Source organism: Mya arenaria, chromosome 2, assembly GCF_026914265.1.
Source record: "Mya arenaria isolate MELC-2E11 chromosome 2, ASM2691426v1".
Taxonomy (NCBI): Eukaryota; Metazoa; Mollusca; class Bivalvia; order Myida; family Myidae; genus Mya; species Mya arenaria.
In genome coordinates, this window is record NC_069123.1 from 65,710,227 (window position 1) to 65,730,822 (window position 20,596).

The following is a 20,596-nucleotide window of genomic DNA, read 5'->3' on the forward strand; positions in this document are numbered from 1 at the left end:
GACCATTACGATAACAGATAACAGACGGTAGCAGCCAATCATCACATTCAGGTACCTGATGTAGGAAACAAGCTCGTCATTTCATCAAATCATTGATTGTTTTAAATTTTGATTCCTGGTAACCCATATAATGTTGGTTTCAACTGAAAGGGTATAGCAGACTATCATTTACTAATATGTAAATAAAATGACTGAAAAAACATCGTAAATGATGTTATTACAGTTATAATTTTGGGTCTTCATTCAAACAGAATATTCAGACTTGAACTGAACTACTGAAAAAAACAACTTAGTAGTTATCCTTTTCTACAACATCTTGTCTCTAGACACAAAACCCTTTCAAATAATACCAAAATGGTATTGGGTCACTAGGCATTCAAAGTTCACTAATTATCCATCTATTACCTTAATCAAAGTAGGAAAACCATTTTGGAATAATAAGGTGTTAAAACTATAACATGAAACACCTCAAATGTATTAACTGTTATATAAGGGTACCCATTATATTTGGTTAACTAGACTGGAGCAACCCAATATACCAGAATTCTAGTAATGAGAGATCAACAAGCAGTCCATTGAAATAATCTATTAGCAGCTTGATACAAGTACATGCAACTACAAAATTCTTACAAGATATCTGGTTCAGTTTAGGGGCTGCGCCATTCAGTATTCAGGGGAGGGGGCATTTTTATAAAGAATCCGGTGAAGCTATTGAGAACATATAAAGGACCTGAAACAGTGCAGTACAGATATTGAGAAATATATCCTAGGAACAAACCTGGTCTTACGATTCTTGATAAAAATGGCCCCCAGAATTCTAGGAGCAGTTCGGTACAGAGAGATTTTTAACAGTGCAGTAATGGTGAAAATTTGTCCTCAGTCCAAACACCTCTCTTTGGATTCTTGTTGAAATGACCCCAGGGTGTTATGTAGCATCAATGGACTGATTTATCCGATTGATAAAGTGTATGCACTTTCCAGGCACACCATTGAAGCAATACATCCATCCTCAGATGTAATCTACACTGACATCAGTGTTCAAAGAGAGGATGATGAGGTATAACATCAATGGCATTGTCATAAATAATAGGCTCAAATAAAAACTCAGCTAAAGCCTTAGAGACAAAACCATTGTGCTTGAAGTATAGTTAAATTCATTTAAGATATACATGCAAAGCAATAAAATGGTCAAGATTAAGATTTTGGCACCCTTGACAGAAGTTTTGAGAAGATTTTCATCAGAGTTCACTCTTACTTTTCTATTCTGAAGGAAAATAAAAACAAATGTACACAAAGGGTTTATCTAACCAACAAGCGTATTGTAACCTGGTTATGATATCTTTTTTGAAACCAATTGTTTAGCTGAAAACCTTACTCCATTTTTACTGAGATTTACAAGTTTAAATTATAATTATCTTTCTGATAATAATTAAGTTTCTAATACCCACTCAGAATTTAATTTAAATATGTGATCTTTTGTTTATGCTTGTTGATAAAATGCCCCTGTGCTTACAAAATTTAAGTTTTGTATTTATAATGAGTTCTAAAATGAGTTTTAAAATTCAGCATACAAGTAGCAGAAAAAGACCAAAGAAGCTTGAAGTATAAATTGTATCAATTAAATCAGGATTTTGTCAGTATTCATTTTTTTTTTTCAAGAATTCTCTTCCAAGAGACAGATGAAAAAAAAGAAACTTGTATAAAAATTTTGTGAAATATATAACATAAAGCATTCATTCCAAGGGTTGTATCAATTCACACATGAATATTTCACATTATACCTACAAGCATTCACGCAGATGTGCTATAGCACAAACATTGACACATTTGCATTTTAAACTCTGTACACTGTACATTCAATATATCATTTTCTTGAAGTAAATAATTTAATACAACACTGGTCATCTTCATAAGGCCTACAAGTAACTTCAAGTTAAAACTAATGCATTTAGACAAGTTAATCCTCTTTCCCTTCAAAACTAGTAGCAAGAGGAACGTTTATACTCATACCACATTTCATCCATGTTACATATTTCTGTATCAGGAAGAAAGACATGTAAAAAGCTCAGCTCTCTGTAGAAAGCTCAATTCCTAAAACGTTCATACACTCTTATGTTTTGGGTCTAGCCTCATCTCTTTATCTGACTCTGTATTTGTTGTAAGAACTCGTGGTATGACAAAGTACTGTCCGTACGGTCTTCAACAAAATGCTGGAAAAATGCCATTCTCAATTTCCCGTCATCCCTGGAAGTTATGATAAAATGTTAACCTTTTGAACAGCAACAATTCTTCAATACTGCTCATGATTAATTAAATGCAATCAAGTATTCCCATAACATTTAATATAATATATTAACATTATGAATATAGAAGGGGCATGAAACATTTTTAATTGTTATCATAATCATTTAAAGTATAGAACATTTTGTTTCAAGCACATCAAAATTGAAAACTGTAATCATTTCTTAGTGGCAATTTTCTTAAATTAAGTAAAAAAAGGTGCATAGCCACTTAATGGCAATCTAACACCTAACAATCAACAAATTTTAGCCAGTTAATACCTGACGATAATTAAAGCTGATCCATTTGATCGGCCGTCCAAAAGATAGTTGATGAAACTACGGAGCCTTTCTGACCCATCATTGTCCAGGTCGGGCAAATCTCTCTGTAGGAAAACATGCATATGAAATTTAAATGTACATACTCTCTGTATCATATCAGCATATATATATATATTTATGAATCACATCAAGTTCGTGCAAAAATGGAACATATAATTAATCACTGACCTAGAAGACCAGTTGGCGATATTAATGGGAAAACAAACACTCCATATAGATTTATGATAAAAAAAAAATGTGTAAATTTTTTTATACATATTTTCATTTCATCTCTACTTAAAAGCTTATTTTAAATAGTTAAATTGCTTGGTAGCAAAGAAGATTAATGAACTTGCCAGTACATATTACTTACAATGCCTCCCTCTCGTATGGATGCGAAGTTTGGCACATCCAGCATGTCTCTGCAGAACTGTTCACTGATGGCTCCCCCAACATACAGGTACATGACATCCCCCACGTCCAGCAGGTATGCCCCATACCGGTCTATGTTGGCCGAGCTCAACTGCAGAAGGGGCAGGTCAGGGAACTCTAGTGAGCCCTTCTTCTTCATCTCCTGAACAGGAAAATATACATGTAGCAGATTGTAATATACAGGTTAAGACTGTTAAGCTCATGAATTAATTGATTTTGTTTTTGCTGTTAATTTAATTATAATAAATAATAAGGGTAATTTTTATCACTTTTGGAATATGCTTTTTAAGCAGTTTTTTGAGACATCAAGAGACAGAACAAACAAAAAAACAAATTATAACTTAAAACTCCAATATATTGTAAACATGTCTAAAGTTATAAATGTATGGTTCAAATCCAGTCAGACTGACCACGTCCATAATGGTGTGAAGTGGGTAAAGGTCGGGGTGGATCATCTGTATGAGCTGGCCGACGGGCAGGACCTTACACTGCTGCAGAGCATATGTGCGGTCATCTAACCGCGTGGAGCCTGATGTACGGAACGCCGTCTGCAACAAGAATAAAGGATATGAATAAAGTATATCTTAGGTATGTAGCTACATGTTTACTTGCAAGTAGCACTTGCTATTAAATGAACTTAAAGTAACAATCTCTTTTTTCCATATTAACTTAAGCTGAGGCATGTCAAACACAATTTTTGATTCAACAATTAACACATCAATAATGCCAAACTAAAGGAGCAGTACAAAGTATGGCATACAAACACTAAATCTCTCAGCAGACTTACACATTTGAGCAAAGCAAGGCAGTAGAGTGGTATAAGCCTCAGTTGATCGTTGATTACCAAACCTCCAGTCCTCTGGCCACTCTGCAAGCTTGCCCCATAAGTATTGATCGTGTCTATGGCTGCATTTACGATAGCCTCTCGGGCATCAGATATGGATGACGTTAAACTTCGATCAACAGCTGTAACCAACAAATACAGTACAGTCATGATAAACAGCTTGAGGGACAAGATGAATGCACTAATGAAGAATAATAATAATACAAAGTCTTTGAGAGATACATAGTATTTCATGACTTGATTTTTATAAATCCTCATCTTCAAGGCTTGTTGACGAGACACTGATATTATAGTCGATGAGTTTTGGTCTGCAAAATCCATTAATCAATACCAACAGGAAAGGGTAAACTATATTAACAAGATCATTACAACTAAGATGAGGTCATGCAATAAAAAATATTTATGCAATTCCAAACATTTCATAATGTTACATATAATGACCATACAAGAACAATACTCTTGACGTACCCATCTTTGCAAGCAAGGCAACAATGGCCTGCTGGTCAGCTGCAGCGTGAATATCGGCTATCTGGTTTGTGACCGGCAGACACAGTGTGTGAACTCGAATACGTCGCTCTCCTACAAAAATGGAACAAATTCATAACAATGCATGTGAACATACTGTTACATTAGTTGCTTGAGCAAGGCTATTTTTTATCTCACAGTATGGACAACCAAGAGCACTGCAAAGTCAAATGCCAACGCTAATCATTCGTCCTTCAGTCAAAAGAGGGGCATAACTAAATAATTATATATCATATTATTATATTTATTATTATCAATTATAAGACCCTCTGACCACTTGAATAACAAGTATGATTTAAATATCTTGAAAGGTTTATGATTTATGGCAAGGGTTAAAGTTTTTGCACTCCACCTACGCCACCTATCACAATACCATGACTTTATATATTTCAATATTAACAGACAAAAAACTGCCATCTATCCACTTGTTTTTCTCCATAAAATCTATTTAAATGAGCAAATTTTTCGCCAAATTACAATAAAAGAGTTCACAAGTTCACATTTTATATCAAAAACATTCATCTACATGTACATCCGAGTATGAATGAATAAACTAGAATGCTTATATTACTGTTTGGCTTTGAGAAGTATAACAAGTCCAGCTATGTAAGTTATTGAAAACTAGAACTGTAAGCCATAGGCTAACGAATACCCCCCACCCCTCCATGTCTAGGTTGTTTGCCCTGGAGTTAGGCCGGACAAAGCTAATTTTGCCTACAAGGGGAGATAACTCCAGTCAGGGTCATGTGACCTGTACCAAATTCACAGAGGCGAAAGTTTACAACATGGCCATTAATTTCTGAAAGTTTGATAAAGATTTGTTGAATAATAACAAAGATGAATCCCGGACAGGGCTTATTTTGCCTACTTTAACACATCAAGGGGAGATAACTCCAGTCAGGGTCATGTGACCTGTACCAAATTCACAGAGGCGAAAGTTTACAACATGGCCATTAATTTCTGAAAGTTTGATAAAGATTTGTTGAATAATAACAAAGATGAATCCCGGACAGGGCTTATTTTGCCTACTTTAACACATCAAGGGGAGATAACTCCAGTCAGGGTCATGTGACCTGTACCAATTTCACAGAGGCGCAAGTTTACATCATGGTCATTAATTTCTGAAAGTTTGAAAAAGATTTGTTGAATAATAACAAAGATGAATCCCGGACAGGGCTTATTTTGCCTACTTTAACACATCAAGGGGAGATAACTCTGGTCAGGGTCATGTGACCCGTACCAATTTCACAGAGGCGCAAGTTTACATCATGGCCATTAATATCTGAAAGTTTGAAAAAGATTTGTTCAATAACGACAAAGATGAATCCCGGACAAAAAAAAAACGGACGGACAGACGGACAGACGGACGGACAACCCGATTCCAGTATACCCCCCCAAACTTTGTTTTGGGGGGTATAATGAGAAAACCATGAACCTGTGCTGGGGTTACAAACTTATTTTAACCGCAGCAATAGACTATGTCCCACCTTTACTTGAAGTGTAGAGCAAGGCAGCCTGAAAGCTCATAATGGACATATCTGTCAACGGTTCTTCAATCGACATCTGCATGCCGAAACCTGCATCTGGGTTCACATTTGGCAAGGAAAGCAGGTCCGTGGACCGTACAAAGAAGTTTCCATGGAAAGTATGGATGCTTATTCCTGAAGAAAAGAACAAGTTCATTCCACATTAAGATATTGATTACAGTTCATGGACTTTAAGCAATTATTTCTTAAACAAATCTCCATATTTTTTTTTCATAACAAAAAAGTCCAGATATTCATATAAATGTCATACCTTTTGAGCACCTTATTCTCATTACAGACTCGAATCCGACCTTTCTCGTCATGTATCTACGCAGGTCAGCCTCATACTTCTCGACATAATGTGGAGTCCTCACAACATGATATGAAGGGTAGTAGTATGTACAGCCACCAGAATACTTGGAAATACACTCTGAAAAACAATTATAACATGGATTGTTCAAGTAAAAGTAAATGTGGTCTATGCATTTGTGACAAGACTTTAATCTTAAATAAGAGAAATAAACAAGTTTTAAGTAACCCTGCTTCTCTTTTTATAAAGAAATGTACAAATACAGTGGAATATATGTAATTTGAGCTTTTGTTATCATAGTACAACTAATGAGACAATAATATAATAAACAGTTTACTTCTCAACCTTATTAAACATTTGTTCATACCTATGGATGCCATATCAGCGTACTGGCCATTGAACATGAAGAGATCTACAGCGATTTGTTGGGCTGAGCAATCAAGGGCCAGTTTCTTGTAGAAGTCAGTGGCCGGACCCAGGCTGGCACAATCCTAAAACACATCCACACAAACTGTATATTCTCTTTTATATGTAAGAAATTTGTCTAGGAATGAACGTTATAACTAATTGAGTACTATTACACAACTTATTTAAGTTATACAGTATGTATTATACATGTTTAACAAAATTATAAACAACATCATTAATTCCTTCTGTCTTAATTCTTCACAGAAAAATATAACATCATACCTTCAAAAACAGAAAATACAATATCCCACCAACAAAAAGCAACACAATATATTACGTCATCTAAGAGTAGTGTTGCTTACCTTGCCAGCTTTCCCAGCTGGGTCCTCCCTGTTCTGTAGAGCCCCAGGACCATATGTGGGCAAAACTGTTTGCATAACCGTCACTCGACCTCCCGTAGAACTCTGCAACAAAATAGTTTTCAATGTTTTGAAAGCCGGTCAAGAAACCCTACGTGCAATAAAACTTTGAATGAGATGGTCTATGTTCCGTTCATAAATGTTCTTTACGTTACAATTTTTATAAATAGTAAAATTGAAAGTTGAAAATTGTGACATTAAATGTATACACTTAAAGATTGAATATGAACACTGAAAGATTGAATGTATACACTTATATATTGAATCATTACTCTTATATATAAAATGATTACACTGACAGCTTACAGTTTTAGACTTCAGAAATGTTTGCAATATAAAGATATAAACTGAAGATTAAGCTTTAAAACTTGATAGTATGAACACCTTGATTACGTTACTTAGCAAAAATCCACCATACCGTCATCTTGTATGCAGTCTGAAGTGCTGCCCCAAGGGCGCTGCGTGTCTCCATGTTGTTCTCAAAAAGGGTGGGTAACTGGTTCAGCAGGTCGATCACCAGGCCTCGACACTCGTTCAGGTTGACTAGAAGGTCATCAGGGCATGGCAGGAAAATGTCTGGACAGCAAGTGTGTTTAGTAGTAATGAATTAATAAGATATCAAAGTAAACTTTTTTCTTAATACAGTATGCAACATGATTTAATTGTATATTTACAGAAACTTATACTTGTACAGTTAATTTGATTGCAGTTTATAATATTTCTTTTCATGTATGTATCAATGTTATGCATTTTAAGTAAAAGTCGTGTAGGCATACATGTATGCTAATTATAAAATATCATCATACTGATTGCAGTACTGTTTTAAATAATTTTACCATAAATCATCATTCAACAAATGTTTAAAAGCAAACTTCCTTATGAAGCAATATCTCACATACAAATCACTGAAGAAGACAAATCATGCTTTATCTCATTACAACATATGTGAATGGTGAATCACCATCCTTGTGCCAAAACAAAACCATACAAGAACAATCCATCAACATCAAAAATAATAAATAATTATGTCAAAATCCGGTTTTATCTCAAGAAAACATGTGCGGTATGTCAAGTATTATCCAGGCATGCTAACTCAATGTCAACAAATCAAAACTCACCATCAACATCAGTGACAGTGAGCATCTGTGGTTGTGAGAGGCCCTCTGCTAGGTTAAAGAAGTGTACAGCACTGTCGTACGCCACAAAGCCAATCTGGGTACGCCCATCACCAGGAATCCGCTCTAACACATCCAGTAGCGTCTCACAGAACATGGAAAGGTAACCTACAACATGCAACATTTCTTCATTTCTTTGGGATATTTTACATTCTTAATGGAAAATACATATACTTGGAATGCAATGGAATATAATCAAATAACTGCAAAAATAAAAGCTGAAAAAAGCCCTTCTTAAGTGTTTTATAATTGTATTTGAACTCATTTTGTCTTAAGATTTTTAGTTTAAATGTGTGTACTTTACATCACATTTAATTATTTTAAACTATGATGTTATTCAAAGTTGCTTGAATACAATAGACTTTAATTATACAATTAAATTTCCAGTCTAAATAAACTGTTTGACATATCAGCCATCTATCAATGAGCTTATTGTACGATTGATTTTTGGAATCCAATACTCTTGGTTGCAATATTTTGAAACAAGGTTTGACCGGAAATCTTACTTATTTAGATTTACAAATTAAAACACCTATTCCATTTTGACCATCGCTTAATATTCAATAAAAAGGCGTTATCTTACAACATTTTGTTGAACCCTCATTCATAATATCGCCCAGTAGTCTTGTTTTGATTTCTGTATACTTCAGTCTTGCTTGAATTTCTCTATTATCTGTTCGGATTTCGGTATGACTTACCAGTTTCAATTGCATTGAAAGACACGTCTAACAAGTACAGGTACACGGCTGGCTGAGGCGGTCTCAACTGCAACACATTATAGAGTAAGGGGTAATATTTAAACTGAAAATGTTACCATTGTTACCATGAACATTTGCAGAATTTTTTTAATAAACAAGCTTAATAAAGATAAACACATTCTGAACAATAAACTAGTCAGTGAATGAAACAGGATAAAAGATGCTAAATGATAACACTTAAAATGTTGCTACATTGATTTTGACATAAACAGACTTCATTAACAGACTAACGTATATATTAATTCTTGACATGTTGCAAGTAAATGTATGGAGTACCAAACCTCATTCTCTTGAACAAAGCAGACCCAAGCACACTTTATATTATGATGGTTCTATGAACTCACAAAGAAGGACCAAGCTTACCATATATTCTGATAGTGCTATGAACACCCAAACGATACCATACATTCTGATGGACGAACTCTCAAAGCTTAACCAAGCCTTCCATATACATTTATTCTCATGGTGCTATGAACTAGTATATATAGTGCTATAAACCCACAAAGCAGAACCAAGCCTACCATATATTCTGATGGTGCTATGAACTCAATGGTGGCTGATCTGACTTCAGGTCGCCTCTGTGGATCACCATAGGTCTTTGTGACTGGGTCAAACGAAAACTCATCTGGTACTGAAATACACACAGAGGGCTATCACATACTTCAACTTATTTACACAAACAAATCACAATTTAAGTTGTGTATGTTTTAAATCATTTAATGAAAACTGCACATTGTTTTCAATTTACACTAAATATTCATATGACATTGGCTCATGACTACATAGATTACTGTTACCTCTGATGGGTAGCTGACCAATAAAATTGACAAAAACACCAAATGTAGTATAATCAACCCTTACTTACATTCATTAACTCTATAGCATAAATTGCACTTCCACCGTCGACTGTCCACAAATGTGACAAAGGGGTTTATGTACGTCCGACATGACCGACACCGCACTATCACACTTGACTGTATCACAGGTAATTGCTAGAAACAGGAAAAATTATCTTCTTCATCATATTAACAGCGGTATAAACATCAGTGAATTACTGGTCAACAATGACATCATTTTAGAACAAATTCTGTTTATTTCATAAGGACATTTCAAACAACTAAATTTATTCTTCCATTAGCAGCTTTCACTCTTTGCTATTTAAATAACATCAGGCTTTTTTTATACGACATATAGTAAACAAGAGCTGTCACAGAGACAGCGCGCTCGACTATTCCGCCGCTTTTCAGTGTAAGGATTGAAAAGTTTTGGCGAAACATGCATGGATCACTGTTAGATTAGATTTCAATGCAATACATGATGTGTGGAGATATTAACATAAATGTGGTTACATGCAAAATTTTAACCAGAATTTTTAAGTGTATTAATAAAGGGCCATTATTTGCAAAACACAGTTATCTAACTTGATTATGTAATTAGGTTGGGTGGTTGAATACCATTGTATAAAGTCTCAATGCAATACATCAAGGAGTTGCTGAGATATTATCGTATGTGTGCTAACATGCAAGACCTAAACCAGAATTTCTAAGTCGCATAATAAAGGGGCAAAAATTATATAATATGAAAGATAGAGTTATCTTACTTGATGAAATAAGAAGGTTAAATGGTTGGGAGCCTGTGTGTAAAGTTTCAATGCAATACATGATGTATTTGCTGAAGCATTCACTTAAAAGTGGTTACATGCAAAATCTTAACCCGAATTTCTATGTTGAATAAAAAAGGGGCCATTATTTGAATTTAATGCAAACTAGAGTTATCTTACTTGGTTATTTAAGTAGATTGGATGGTTGAGTACCATTTTATAAAGTCTCAATGCAATTCATCCAGTAGTTGCTGAGATATTAACCTATGTGTGCTTACATGCAAAACCTTAACCAGAATTTCTAAGTCGAATAATAAAGGGCAATTATTTGCATTAAATGCAAACTAGAGTTATCTAACTTGGTAAATTAAGTAGGTTGGATGGTTGAGTACCATTGTATAAAGTCTCAATGCAATACCTCAAGTAGTTGCGGAGATATTAACCTATGTGTGCTTGCACGCAAAACCTTAACCAAGGGGTGACGCCGAAGCCGACGCTTGGGTGAGTAGTATAGCTCTTCTTATTCTTCGAATAGTCAAGCTAATAAAAACTGGTTAACTATTTAGTTTGGTCAAAGTAAGCCAAATATTTATTATTTGTTAGTCAAAAGTTACATGTACTGAATCCAGTAATAAATATTAACCAGTCATATCATTTGTATGTGAAACTATCCTAACCACAGAGGCGGTGGACAACTTATCCAAGTTTTATACAAGTCACTGCTGTTGTTAATTAATTTCTTTCAAAGCTTTTCTTTAAGCATGCTTTTTAGTGTTTTGAGTAACATTTTGAAGTTAATACATCAATACTACTTGAAACTAATCTCTGTAAGGATATTACACGTTTGATACATATACTGTGAAATCATTTATATTCGTTGGCATGAAATTTTGTGGTTTGCTGAAAAAATACAATTTCGTGGGTACTTGAATTCGTGGTTTTTCATTTTTGAAAAAATTCTAAACTGCGATAGTCCTAAATCGTCTGCGTTATCTCAACGTGCTGGCCCGTGATTTCCGTCTTCTACGTCACACGGTTTATGACACTAGCTATAGTGGTACGACATGCCAATCAGTGCATATACCCATGTCCATTATCGATTTAATTGGAAATTAAGGTCATAAAAGAAGATGTACCCTGATCATAAATACAGATAGGCGAAGCCATTGAATGCCAATTAGGAATTTTGCAAACTGTGAAAACACCGAGAAGGTCCATATGTTTGAGAAAACAATCCCAAAAGATAGCTGATGTTCAATATTTATATACCTGTTTTTGTTTAAGAAGTGTATTGAACGCATTGTTTTGTACATAGTCACGTTGGGTGCTCATAACCTCCAATATAATCGAATATTTGTTTCTTTGAAGAAAAGAATCGAGAACCGACACTCATAACTCACATCTTGTTAGCCTGGAGATTTTTTATGAACAGCACACGTTTAGGCAAGCGCTTCTGTCATTTGGTTCATAAAACACATTAAAATGATTTGGTTTATTATTTTTAAAGGCAGTTATAATATATTAACAAAACGATAATAAGATATACAGTGAGACGTATATTAACCTGTATACTGCGGCCTCAGTGTAATGAAAATCTAGAGTATGTACATAACGTAGCAATTGAAAAAGTGAATAAAGGGTCTATATTTCGTGGGATCTTGAATTTGTGGATCAACCAACCCACGAAAACCACGAACATTAATGATTTCACAGAATACTGTTACATCTGCATGATGTCTGAAATAATTGTTTTTCATGTTCTTGGTCTTTAAAACTTCCAACCAGAAAAACATCAAATTATATTTAATAAAACAAATATGCAGACATGAGCAATTATAAAAAATTAGATTCCATTCTTACCGACAAATCCTTAAAAGGGTGTATCAATATCCCCAGAGGTAATCGAGACTTGTTCAACAAGGCTGAAGTCTGAGGAATGGCATTCATGGTGCAGCGAAACACCCTGAAATAAAAAAAAAAGTAATCATAAATGGTTTAAAACTTTTATTACAAGAAATGCTTAATACTTTCTTTTCATAGTGATTGCAAAAAAAAGCTTTCAATGTTGCCAGGAATGCAGTCTTTTGCTATGGGAAACAAAAGGAACATACATGACGAGATTGGTGAACACCAACCAAATTTGCATGTACCTAGGCTTGGAATCAGTCTATGACTACCACATCACTTCTTAAACTTCACAAGCTTTTTTCCATGAATAGAAGGATCAACAAATGATTTTAAAAAGAAATACTCCAATAGCTTTTTGCGTAGACTTACTCAGGATTGCAGTTCATGCTTCTGTTGTCATTTGGTATTGTAGGTTTAGGTATTTCCAAACCTTCTGGGGGCAAAAGCTTCTTTTGTTGTAACAAGTCAATGTTTGGACTACCCTGTAAAACCAAATTAATTTGCATGTTGGGAATCGCAAACAAAACAATTTTTATGTAACATGGTTGTTACAAGTAAGATTAAAGGTGTGTTTTACAGATAATGCTTGATGAACTGAAACTTTCTTCCACTTCTTTTTTTTTCCTTTTATATTGCAGGTAAATAAAGCCTGAACTGAATAAGGGCTATTCCATTTATACATATAACCACCAAGGAGGCACTTTTAAAATATACCCCCTTACAGAAGCAAATATACCCTTTCAGGGTCCAAATTAGCCAAAAAAAAGACACCAATCCATACACATTGGTACTATCTAAATAATTGCCTTCCCCCCATGGGGTATATGTTTAACTGGAATAGCCCTTAATAGTAAGGGTAAGTTTTTCCTTCACACACTCACCTGTAAAGACATGTTGCTGAAATTTGGTGAGTTCACAAATTCTCCTACACTCTTTCCTTGTGTAGAATACTGCGGATTCATTCCTGGTCGCTGGTTTTGTTGAAACTGTGTTTGTTTATAAGGAAATGAACCCTGATTGACACCATCTTGCTGTTCTTGAGGGAATCCTTGTCTTTGGTTGTCCATCTGCCTAGGAGGAGGGAACCCTGGAACTTGATTAGCAGTCGAATGTGGTGGGGGTGGAAACCCTGGAACTTGATTGGCAGTTGAATGTGGTGGGGGTGGAAACCCTGGAACTTGATTGGCTGTTGACTGTGGTGGAGGAGGGAATCCTGGGACTTGATTAGCTTTTGAGTGTGGTTGTGGGGGGAATCCTTGAACTTGATTGGTTCTTGGCTGTGGTTGAGGGGGAAATCTTGGAACTTGATTGGATGTATACTGTGGTTGAGGCGGGAATCCTGGAACTTGGTTAACAGAAGAATTAGGCTGAGATAAAAACATCTGACTCTGACTAGCAGGGGGTATGGGAAATCTTGGTTGCTGAATTGCAGGGGGAGACTGAAATCTGGTCTGTTGGGTACCAACTGATGTTGCAGGTGGAAAACCTGGTCTTTGTAGATGCCCTGGCTGGGAACCAGCTGATGCAGATGGGGGAGGCATCCCTGGTCTAGCACTTGATAAACTAAGCTGAGGGGTAAAACCTTGTGTAGAATGTTGGATAGACATTGGTTGTTGCCCAGTTGGTCCTGGTCTTGGCTGAGAAGCCATGCCTGTCGGACTAGACAGTGAGGAAATGGGCATTGTTGTTGCTAGTGATGTAGGTGGTCCTTGAGGCCCAGGTGAAAATCCAGACTGTGGACTGCTTAAGGCCTGCTCTTGTTCTGGAAAAAAGGGTACGAAAAAGGTATGAACAAGTTTACACAAAAATACAAATTAAAAAAAACAGACATTGTAAAAAGAAGTAGATAATTTGATGATTCATTCATACTTATGCATGTCACATGCACATGAATAATTGTGAATTTAAGTTGACAAATACTGTAAACATACACAAACATTATACATTGTATGTTGGTATATTAAGCAATGACCATTATTATACCTGGTGTTCCTCTGAATTGACCCTCCAGTGCATCAAAATTCTGGTTCATTACAGCAGGTGAGTTTGTTCTAGATGTCTTCTGGGAAGGAGGGGCTGAATTGTGAATAAATAAAACTTCATATTATATAATGTATATATTGATATATTTTTTATTCAAAATAGTCAACAATTTTTATGCACAACATGCCACTTGTATATAAGATACCTGTCACTTACCAGTACATACATGTTATGGCATTTCTTTGTTCAGCTCACTGACCATGACCAAAACAGAAAATATTCAATAGTCAATATTTAAATTCAAGCAGTATGCTAACATATCATTAATCTATAAATGATCCCTATGGGAGACTGCAAAGCTATATATATTCAGCATAAATGAACTAATCTACGACCATAGTAGTCTCACGAGTACAACATCTAGTTTAAATGAACCTTCCAAAAAATAGATCAAGCAATATGTTTATGTTACCGACGATATCGGATGATTCCAGGCTGTTAAATTTGTATAGAACAATGCTGAACGGTATATATATTCTATGAACAAAGATTTTACTAATATAAAATGAAAAATAACTGCTATTATAATATATTATTTTATAAGCTTTTACAGAAAAAGAGTAACAGGGTTTACTTCCATAGCTATACTAGTCTACCAATGGGTACCTATACTTAACACTCAGTAGGAGGTCTATAAGGTGAAACTATAATGACGAAAGGCTATTGATGAAACACCAGGAATCTGAGTGAGATTTAACATAAATACAAAATGGGAAATAATATGCATTAATTAAGTTTCTTTTGCATGCTACATGTACAAAGTAGAATTGTGCACGGTTTGAATTTGGAAAAGTATACTCTTAAAATCTTCATACTTTCTTTACCATTTTGGTGATTAAAAATAATTTGCTTTAAAAGTTATGACATGGTGCATATGAATATATCAAAATTGATGTTACTTGTATATATTTGATGTATAGGTAAAAACTAGATTGTTAATTAAATACAACTCATGTTCTTATTACAAAGTCTGTTAGCTGCTGAAAAACTGAGGTAAGCAACATGACAGTATCGGGTAGGTATTATCAAGAATGGAGAAATGACATGCACTTAAGACAATTGCTTTTTCATGCACTCCCACTATACACATGTACTTTTCATGTTCTCACAAGAACTTGGAATCAAGTCTGCATGTATTCACATGGTACACCAAAATTGGAAATAAAATTTTCGTAACAGTCTTAGACGGTGACGTTTCAGGTAATTTTTTAATACCTGTACATTAAGTAATAAAAAAATAATTATTGAAATTTAAAAAAGAAAAATTGGGGCCAAATGAATATCATAAAATAGAATGTGAAGACTGAAGAACTCATTGGACATTGTACAAGGTCAAACCATGTTGTACCACAGACCATGAAAACACTGGAAGTACATATATATTGGTCAGGTTCCTTTTGGCAATCCAAATGGGCACCTTAATTATAAAAACAACATCTGGCCTATATATACATGTAGCTTAACAAACAAAGGTATGAATACACAGCAAGCAATTTCAGACTTCACAAAATAATGCTAGCTTTTTACAGTTATAAAGCTGGTTACCAGGGCAGAAAAGAAAGACAGTGATCACCCAAACAAAATAATGTGCACATTACAATGCTCAAACCTGAATTAGCAGGCGTGATTCCTGGCGTTAAAGTCATGCCAATTTGATGGCTATATTGGCCTTGGCCATGAAACGGCACAGGGAGTTCATTTGGGCGACCTGTAGCAAACATTTGCTTTTTTTAAAGATTATCTACAAATTCTTCTCTAAATTTAAAATATTTACATGCAAATAAAATCAGACTTAAAGTGCGAAAACTCAACTATAAACACTGCTTAAATCAGGAACTGTGTCTGACTACAAACTGTACAGAATATGGTCATGAGCTGTTCCAAATTTTACTTATTCCCAATAGAGGTCTGGCCAACAACATGAATTTTCTGAATTCTAAGCCATTTAATTCCATGTAATGTCATGCATTGTATGCAAGTAATGCAACACAGGCTTGCAAATAACTAAATGTACAAAGCTAAAAACAAGTAGCAACTCTAAAACAGATGGATAGAATTAGTTAACCTTGTAAACCAAGCACTGGAGTCGACACGGGTGTGGTTGTGCCCTGTACAGGGGGGCCTCTTGGTGGGCCTTGTGGTTGAGTCGCCATTGGCTGTGAAGACGGGGGAGGCATTCTTGGCTGGCCACTCAGACCAGCAGGTGGACCTGCAGACATTGGTGGCCTCGGTCCAAGAGTTGTTGAAGTTGGAGGCCCACTTGGCCTAAATTGTCCTTGACCATGAAGTGGTGGCATGCCAGGACGAGGTGGTTGGGCAAATTGACTTCCATTAGATGAAGGGGGCACATTGGGCCCATTAGGAAAGCTTGTGGGTGGTCTCATACCAGGAAGTGCAGCACTATTTTGTCCTTGAGAAGATAATCCATTTACACCACCTGGTACAGGTGGGCGGTAGAACTGTTGTGTTGGTCCAGGACCATTTGGAAATGGTTGTCCAGATTTAATTTGCATATTGCTTGAAACGCTTGGTCTTTGTACATCACCTGCAGAAAAATACTTGAAGTTAACAAATAAGCAAAGCGCAAAAAAAAAAAAATTGTCTAAATAAAAAATTTCATCCATACTAAATAATTGTAACATTCAAGTTTTAATTAGAACATTAAATTTGTTTCTTATTCATGTTCTGAAATAATCAGTGTCTTTCATCTTCATAGATTTTAATCCCATAGGCCTATTCCAGCCTTCTTTGTTGTATGCCGATGAATTAAAGGTAAAATAATCATTATTAATAATATATAATGTAAGCAGCAATATTTGGTCTAGTTACAAGAAGAATCTGTCAGACAAAGCTGATTTGGACAAATTTTCAGCAATGAGTAAACAGTATGTTTTATTTATTTGCAACACATTCTTCATTCAGGAGTCACGAATATATAATTGTTATAACATGAATTTTAAATAATAACTGATTTAATTGATGTGGTTTCATGTTTTCTTTTGACACATTTAACCTTTATCAGTTTTCTGTTTTACCAGTGGTGCAAACCTTTAATAAGTGCAACAAAAATGTACATTTGTATAAATTTGGTCTGGCTCACAAGAAGCAGTGTGTGTATACCGCGTGATAAATTATGTCATACATGCCACATCAGACGGCAACATTTTGCTTAAAATGAAGACTAAATCAAAGATAACTTTTCTTTTACTATACTATTTTAAATGAAACAAAACGGAGTCTATGCCGCTTTAAATGCCTCGTCTTCATTTTATTACTGGAGTTTGATAAGGCAATTAGTATTATCAAACACTTCGACAAACCAGTTTCCAAAATGATGCTTGACAGTGCTCCGTCAGACGGCCGTATTGTGACAAAGTTTGTCAAAGTCTTTAAATAAACTAAACTCTCAATCATACTCTGGTATCATACAGAAGGTGGGGTTCTATATGGGGCAGAGACTGCGCTATGTTTCATTTGAAATGGTGACAAAATAGGAAAGTTATCTTTGTTTAAAGTCTTCATTTGAAGCAAATTGTTGCCTTCAGATGTAGCATTTATGACGTAATTTATCACGTGGTATACACACACTGAAGAAGTATATTGTCAGACAAAGCAGATTTGGACAAATTTTCAGCAATGAATAAACCGGATAATTTATTTATTTACAATACATTCATAAATGAATATACAGTAAAACTGTGATCGCTTGAGGATGCCGGGTCCGAGCTCAAACCTCGTGGGAATCAATGTTTCAAGCGACCCGAGTTTCAATTTTCCAGTCTGTAATGAAATATCTTTCAGAGTTTTTTAATCCGACTCTTTACTAAAACACCAATTTTGTGTTGCGTTGTTAAAATAGCTCATATGTTCAAAGGCTATCGTATACTTAATGTAAAAGAAAAAAATATAAATGAATAAAAAGTTATGTTTATTTTTACAAAAAGCACATTTTCTTATCAAGCAACATTTAAATATGTTAGTGCATATTATGGCAATAGTCAGATTTTGCAAAATCAAGGATTGATGATTGGCACATCTTGTCTGTTTCCCTGCTCAAACTCATAATTATCTTCAAATGCCCTTATCAACTAATAGCTGTCATGTGTGTCATGGTTTTTTTTACACCTTATGAAATTTCCTTTCAACTGTCATTGCAATTTTAACATGTAGCAAATGATTATCTATTTTGGAACACTCGCTCGTGAAAAAGGGTGAAATTATTACCTGGAGGGAGCTATGAGGTTTTGTGCATGATTTGTGTATTTGGGACCTGATTTTGTGCTCGACTCCTTGACTTATTTTGGTTTTAATGCAGAGTCAGTATAATTTATATGAAAATAAAAGGAAAAATGTTCGGGACCAAGCTCAGACCTCGAGGGACCGCCGGTTCTCGTATGACCGCATGTTCGAATGACCGCAGTTTTACTGTATAAATATTATAATATCAGTTTTAAATAATAAGAGATTTACTAGATGTGGTTTCATGTTTTCTTTTGGCACATTTAACCTTCATCAGTTTTCTGTTGTACCAGTGGCACAAATTTTTAAAATGTGCATCAAAAATGAACATTTGTATAAAGTATAACCCTAATTGGTATTTGTTTTAAACCCTGCCATTAGTGTGAAAGGGTACAATACACATCACGGCCAAAACAGTTCAAGAGTAATTCCGTAGATTTTGAAAATATACATTTTAAAAATAGCACTTACCTGGTACATACATGTATTTTACTTTTGATTCAGACAGAATTTTTCATTTCATTTACAAAATGTCACATATTTGGTAGTCAAGCTTAGAATAATACCATCTTTCAACCTGTTGACAGCTGTTTAACATATTTCGTCAGTCAGCTCTGTAGGCATGACAAAGTTTCATGTAGACTTATCAAGTCCAAAAGTAATAAAAGCCAGAGTATGTAGGAATTTGACAAAATAAAAAGAAAATGAAATTCTGCATTGACATCTAAGGTAAGTAAAAAAAATCAAACGAAGTACATCCAAGAAACAAACAGTAATCAACAACTATCTTATAACATTGAACAATTATAGCAATATTCAATATAACTTAGTATATATAGTCTATGTTCCAGGTCAACATTGCCATGTCATCCAGGAACACATGGACAAAGCACATTACAAAATTTGACAGATGTGCTGAAAACACGCCTTGAACAATTACATACTAAAAATTCGATCATAAATCTCACCTGGTACATGGGCCTGGCTTATACCATGCAACGGTGGCCTATTTTGCCAAGCGTTATTTGGATATTGGGAATCTGCCATCAGGAATAAGTGTTTCTTAACATGACATCAATTCTGACAGATAAACGGTAAATTAGGTCGATGTACAATGTTTTTAAACTGGAGTACGGCTAATCGTTTAGCATCCAAATAATTAGTCACATGTAATTGTAAATATGTAAATAAATATGGTGAGAATTAGGTCTCGATCGGGTCGAATTGCTGTAATACCGGCGATTTATTTACAAAATTTCACAGGAACTCCGTTTTCGGAGTCATAACGGAAGTAAATCTGGCGCATGCGCACCTCATTCCGACGTGGCATAACAGTTGCTTCCCCTGCTTTTGATTACATTACACTAATTATCAAATCCTTACTCAACCTCAAACACAATGATCGCCTCTGACAACAGAATAGGAGCAAATAAAACTGGATTTCAGCTATATAAAGAATCATTAGATGTGTTTTTCTTCACTGTTTTTATGGCTACTAGTTTTATAACATAGAACATTTCGTACATATAATTTTTTGGTTAGTTTTATACATTTCGTACCTTTCGCCCCAAGTGATTGAAGTGGGACACATATATTTCGTACCATCAACGAGAACTATTAAAAACCTTCGGAAGTTTTTTTTTAAGTCTGTGGTATTAAAACTGTAAAGTATTGATCTTATTCACTTAATCATTCTTTAACTATTCCGAGTCTGTTATATATTTGTATGGGAAACCTAACTTAAACAGCCAACATTTGAGATCTTGACATATTCAGTTTTCTTTAGGACCCCATTGAAAATAAGTTGAA

At 35.0% G+C, this 20,596-nt stretch overlaps 1 protein-coding gene across 2 annotated transcripts; it reads right to left on the reverse strand.

Annotated features, from left to right (window-relative positions):
- Positions 1-734: 734 nt before the first annotated feature.
- LOC128208384 (protein transport protein Sec24A-like) lies at positions 735-20,083 on the reverse strand. 2 transcript variants are annotated; one of them, XM_052911947.1, is made up of 22 exons: positions 19,756-20,083; positions 16,614-17,093; positions 16,158-16,256; positions 14,489-14,581; positions 13,387-14,267; positions 12,875-12,987; positions 12,458-12,560; positions 9,863-9,989; positions 9,519-9,628; positions 8,938-9,004; positions 8,183-8,347; positions 7,483-7,640; positions 7,008-7,109; positions 6,605-6,728; positions 6,199-6,357; positions 5,889-6,062; positions 4,345-4,455; positions 3,820-3,998; positions 3,443-3,580; positions 2,974-3,174; positions 2,562-2,665; positions 735-2,244 (listed from the first exon to the last, which is right to left on the reverse strand). In XM_052911947.1, exons 1-22 carry the CDS (start codon positions 19,832-19,834, stop codon positions 2,130-2,132), a joined length of 3,882 nt encoding a protein of 1,293 aa, XP_052767907.1. In that variant the 5' UTR covers positions 19,835-20,083; the 3' UTR covers positions 735-2,129. The 2 variants fall into 2 exon arrangements, with proteins under 2 accessions (XP_052767907.1, XP_052767913.1); XM_052911953.1 differs by lacking the exon at positions 16,158-16,256.
- Positions 20,084-20,596: the final 513 nt, after the last annotated feature.

Excerpts from the sequence above, each read along its gene's own strand:
- LOC128208384 (XM_052911947.1), bottom strand. The coding sequence starts at position 19,834 with ATGGCAGATTCCCAATATCCAAATAACGCTTGGCAAAATAGGCCACCG. Across the intron at positions 14,582-16,157 it reads AATCACGCCTGCTAATTCAG|CCCCTCCTTCCCAGAAGACA; the intron begins GTTTGAGCATTG and ends TTCACAATTCAG. Across the intron at positions 6,358-6,604 it reads CGCTGATATGGCATCCATAG|AGTGTATTTCCAAGTATTCT; the intron begins GTATGAACAAAT and ends ATTGTTTTTCAG.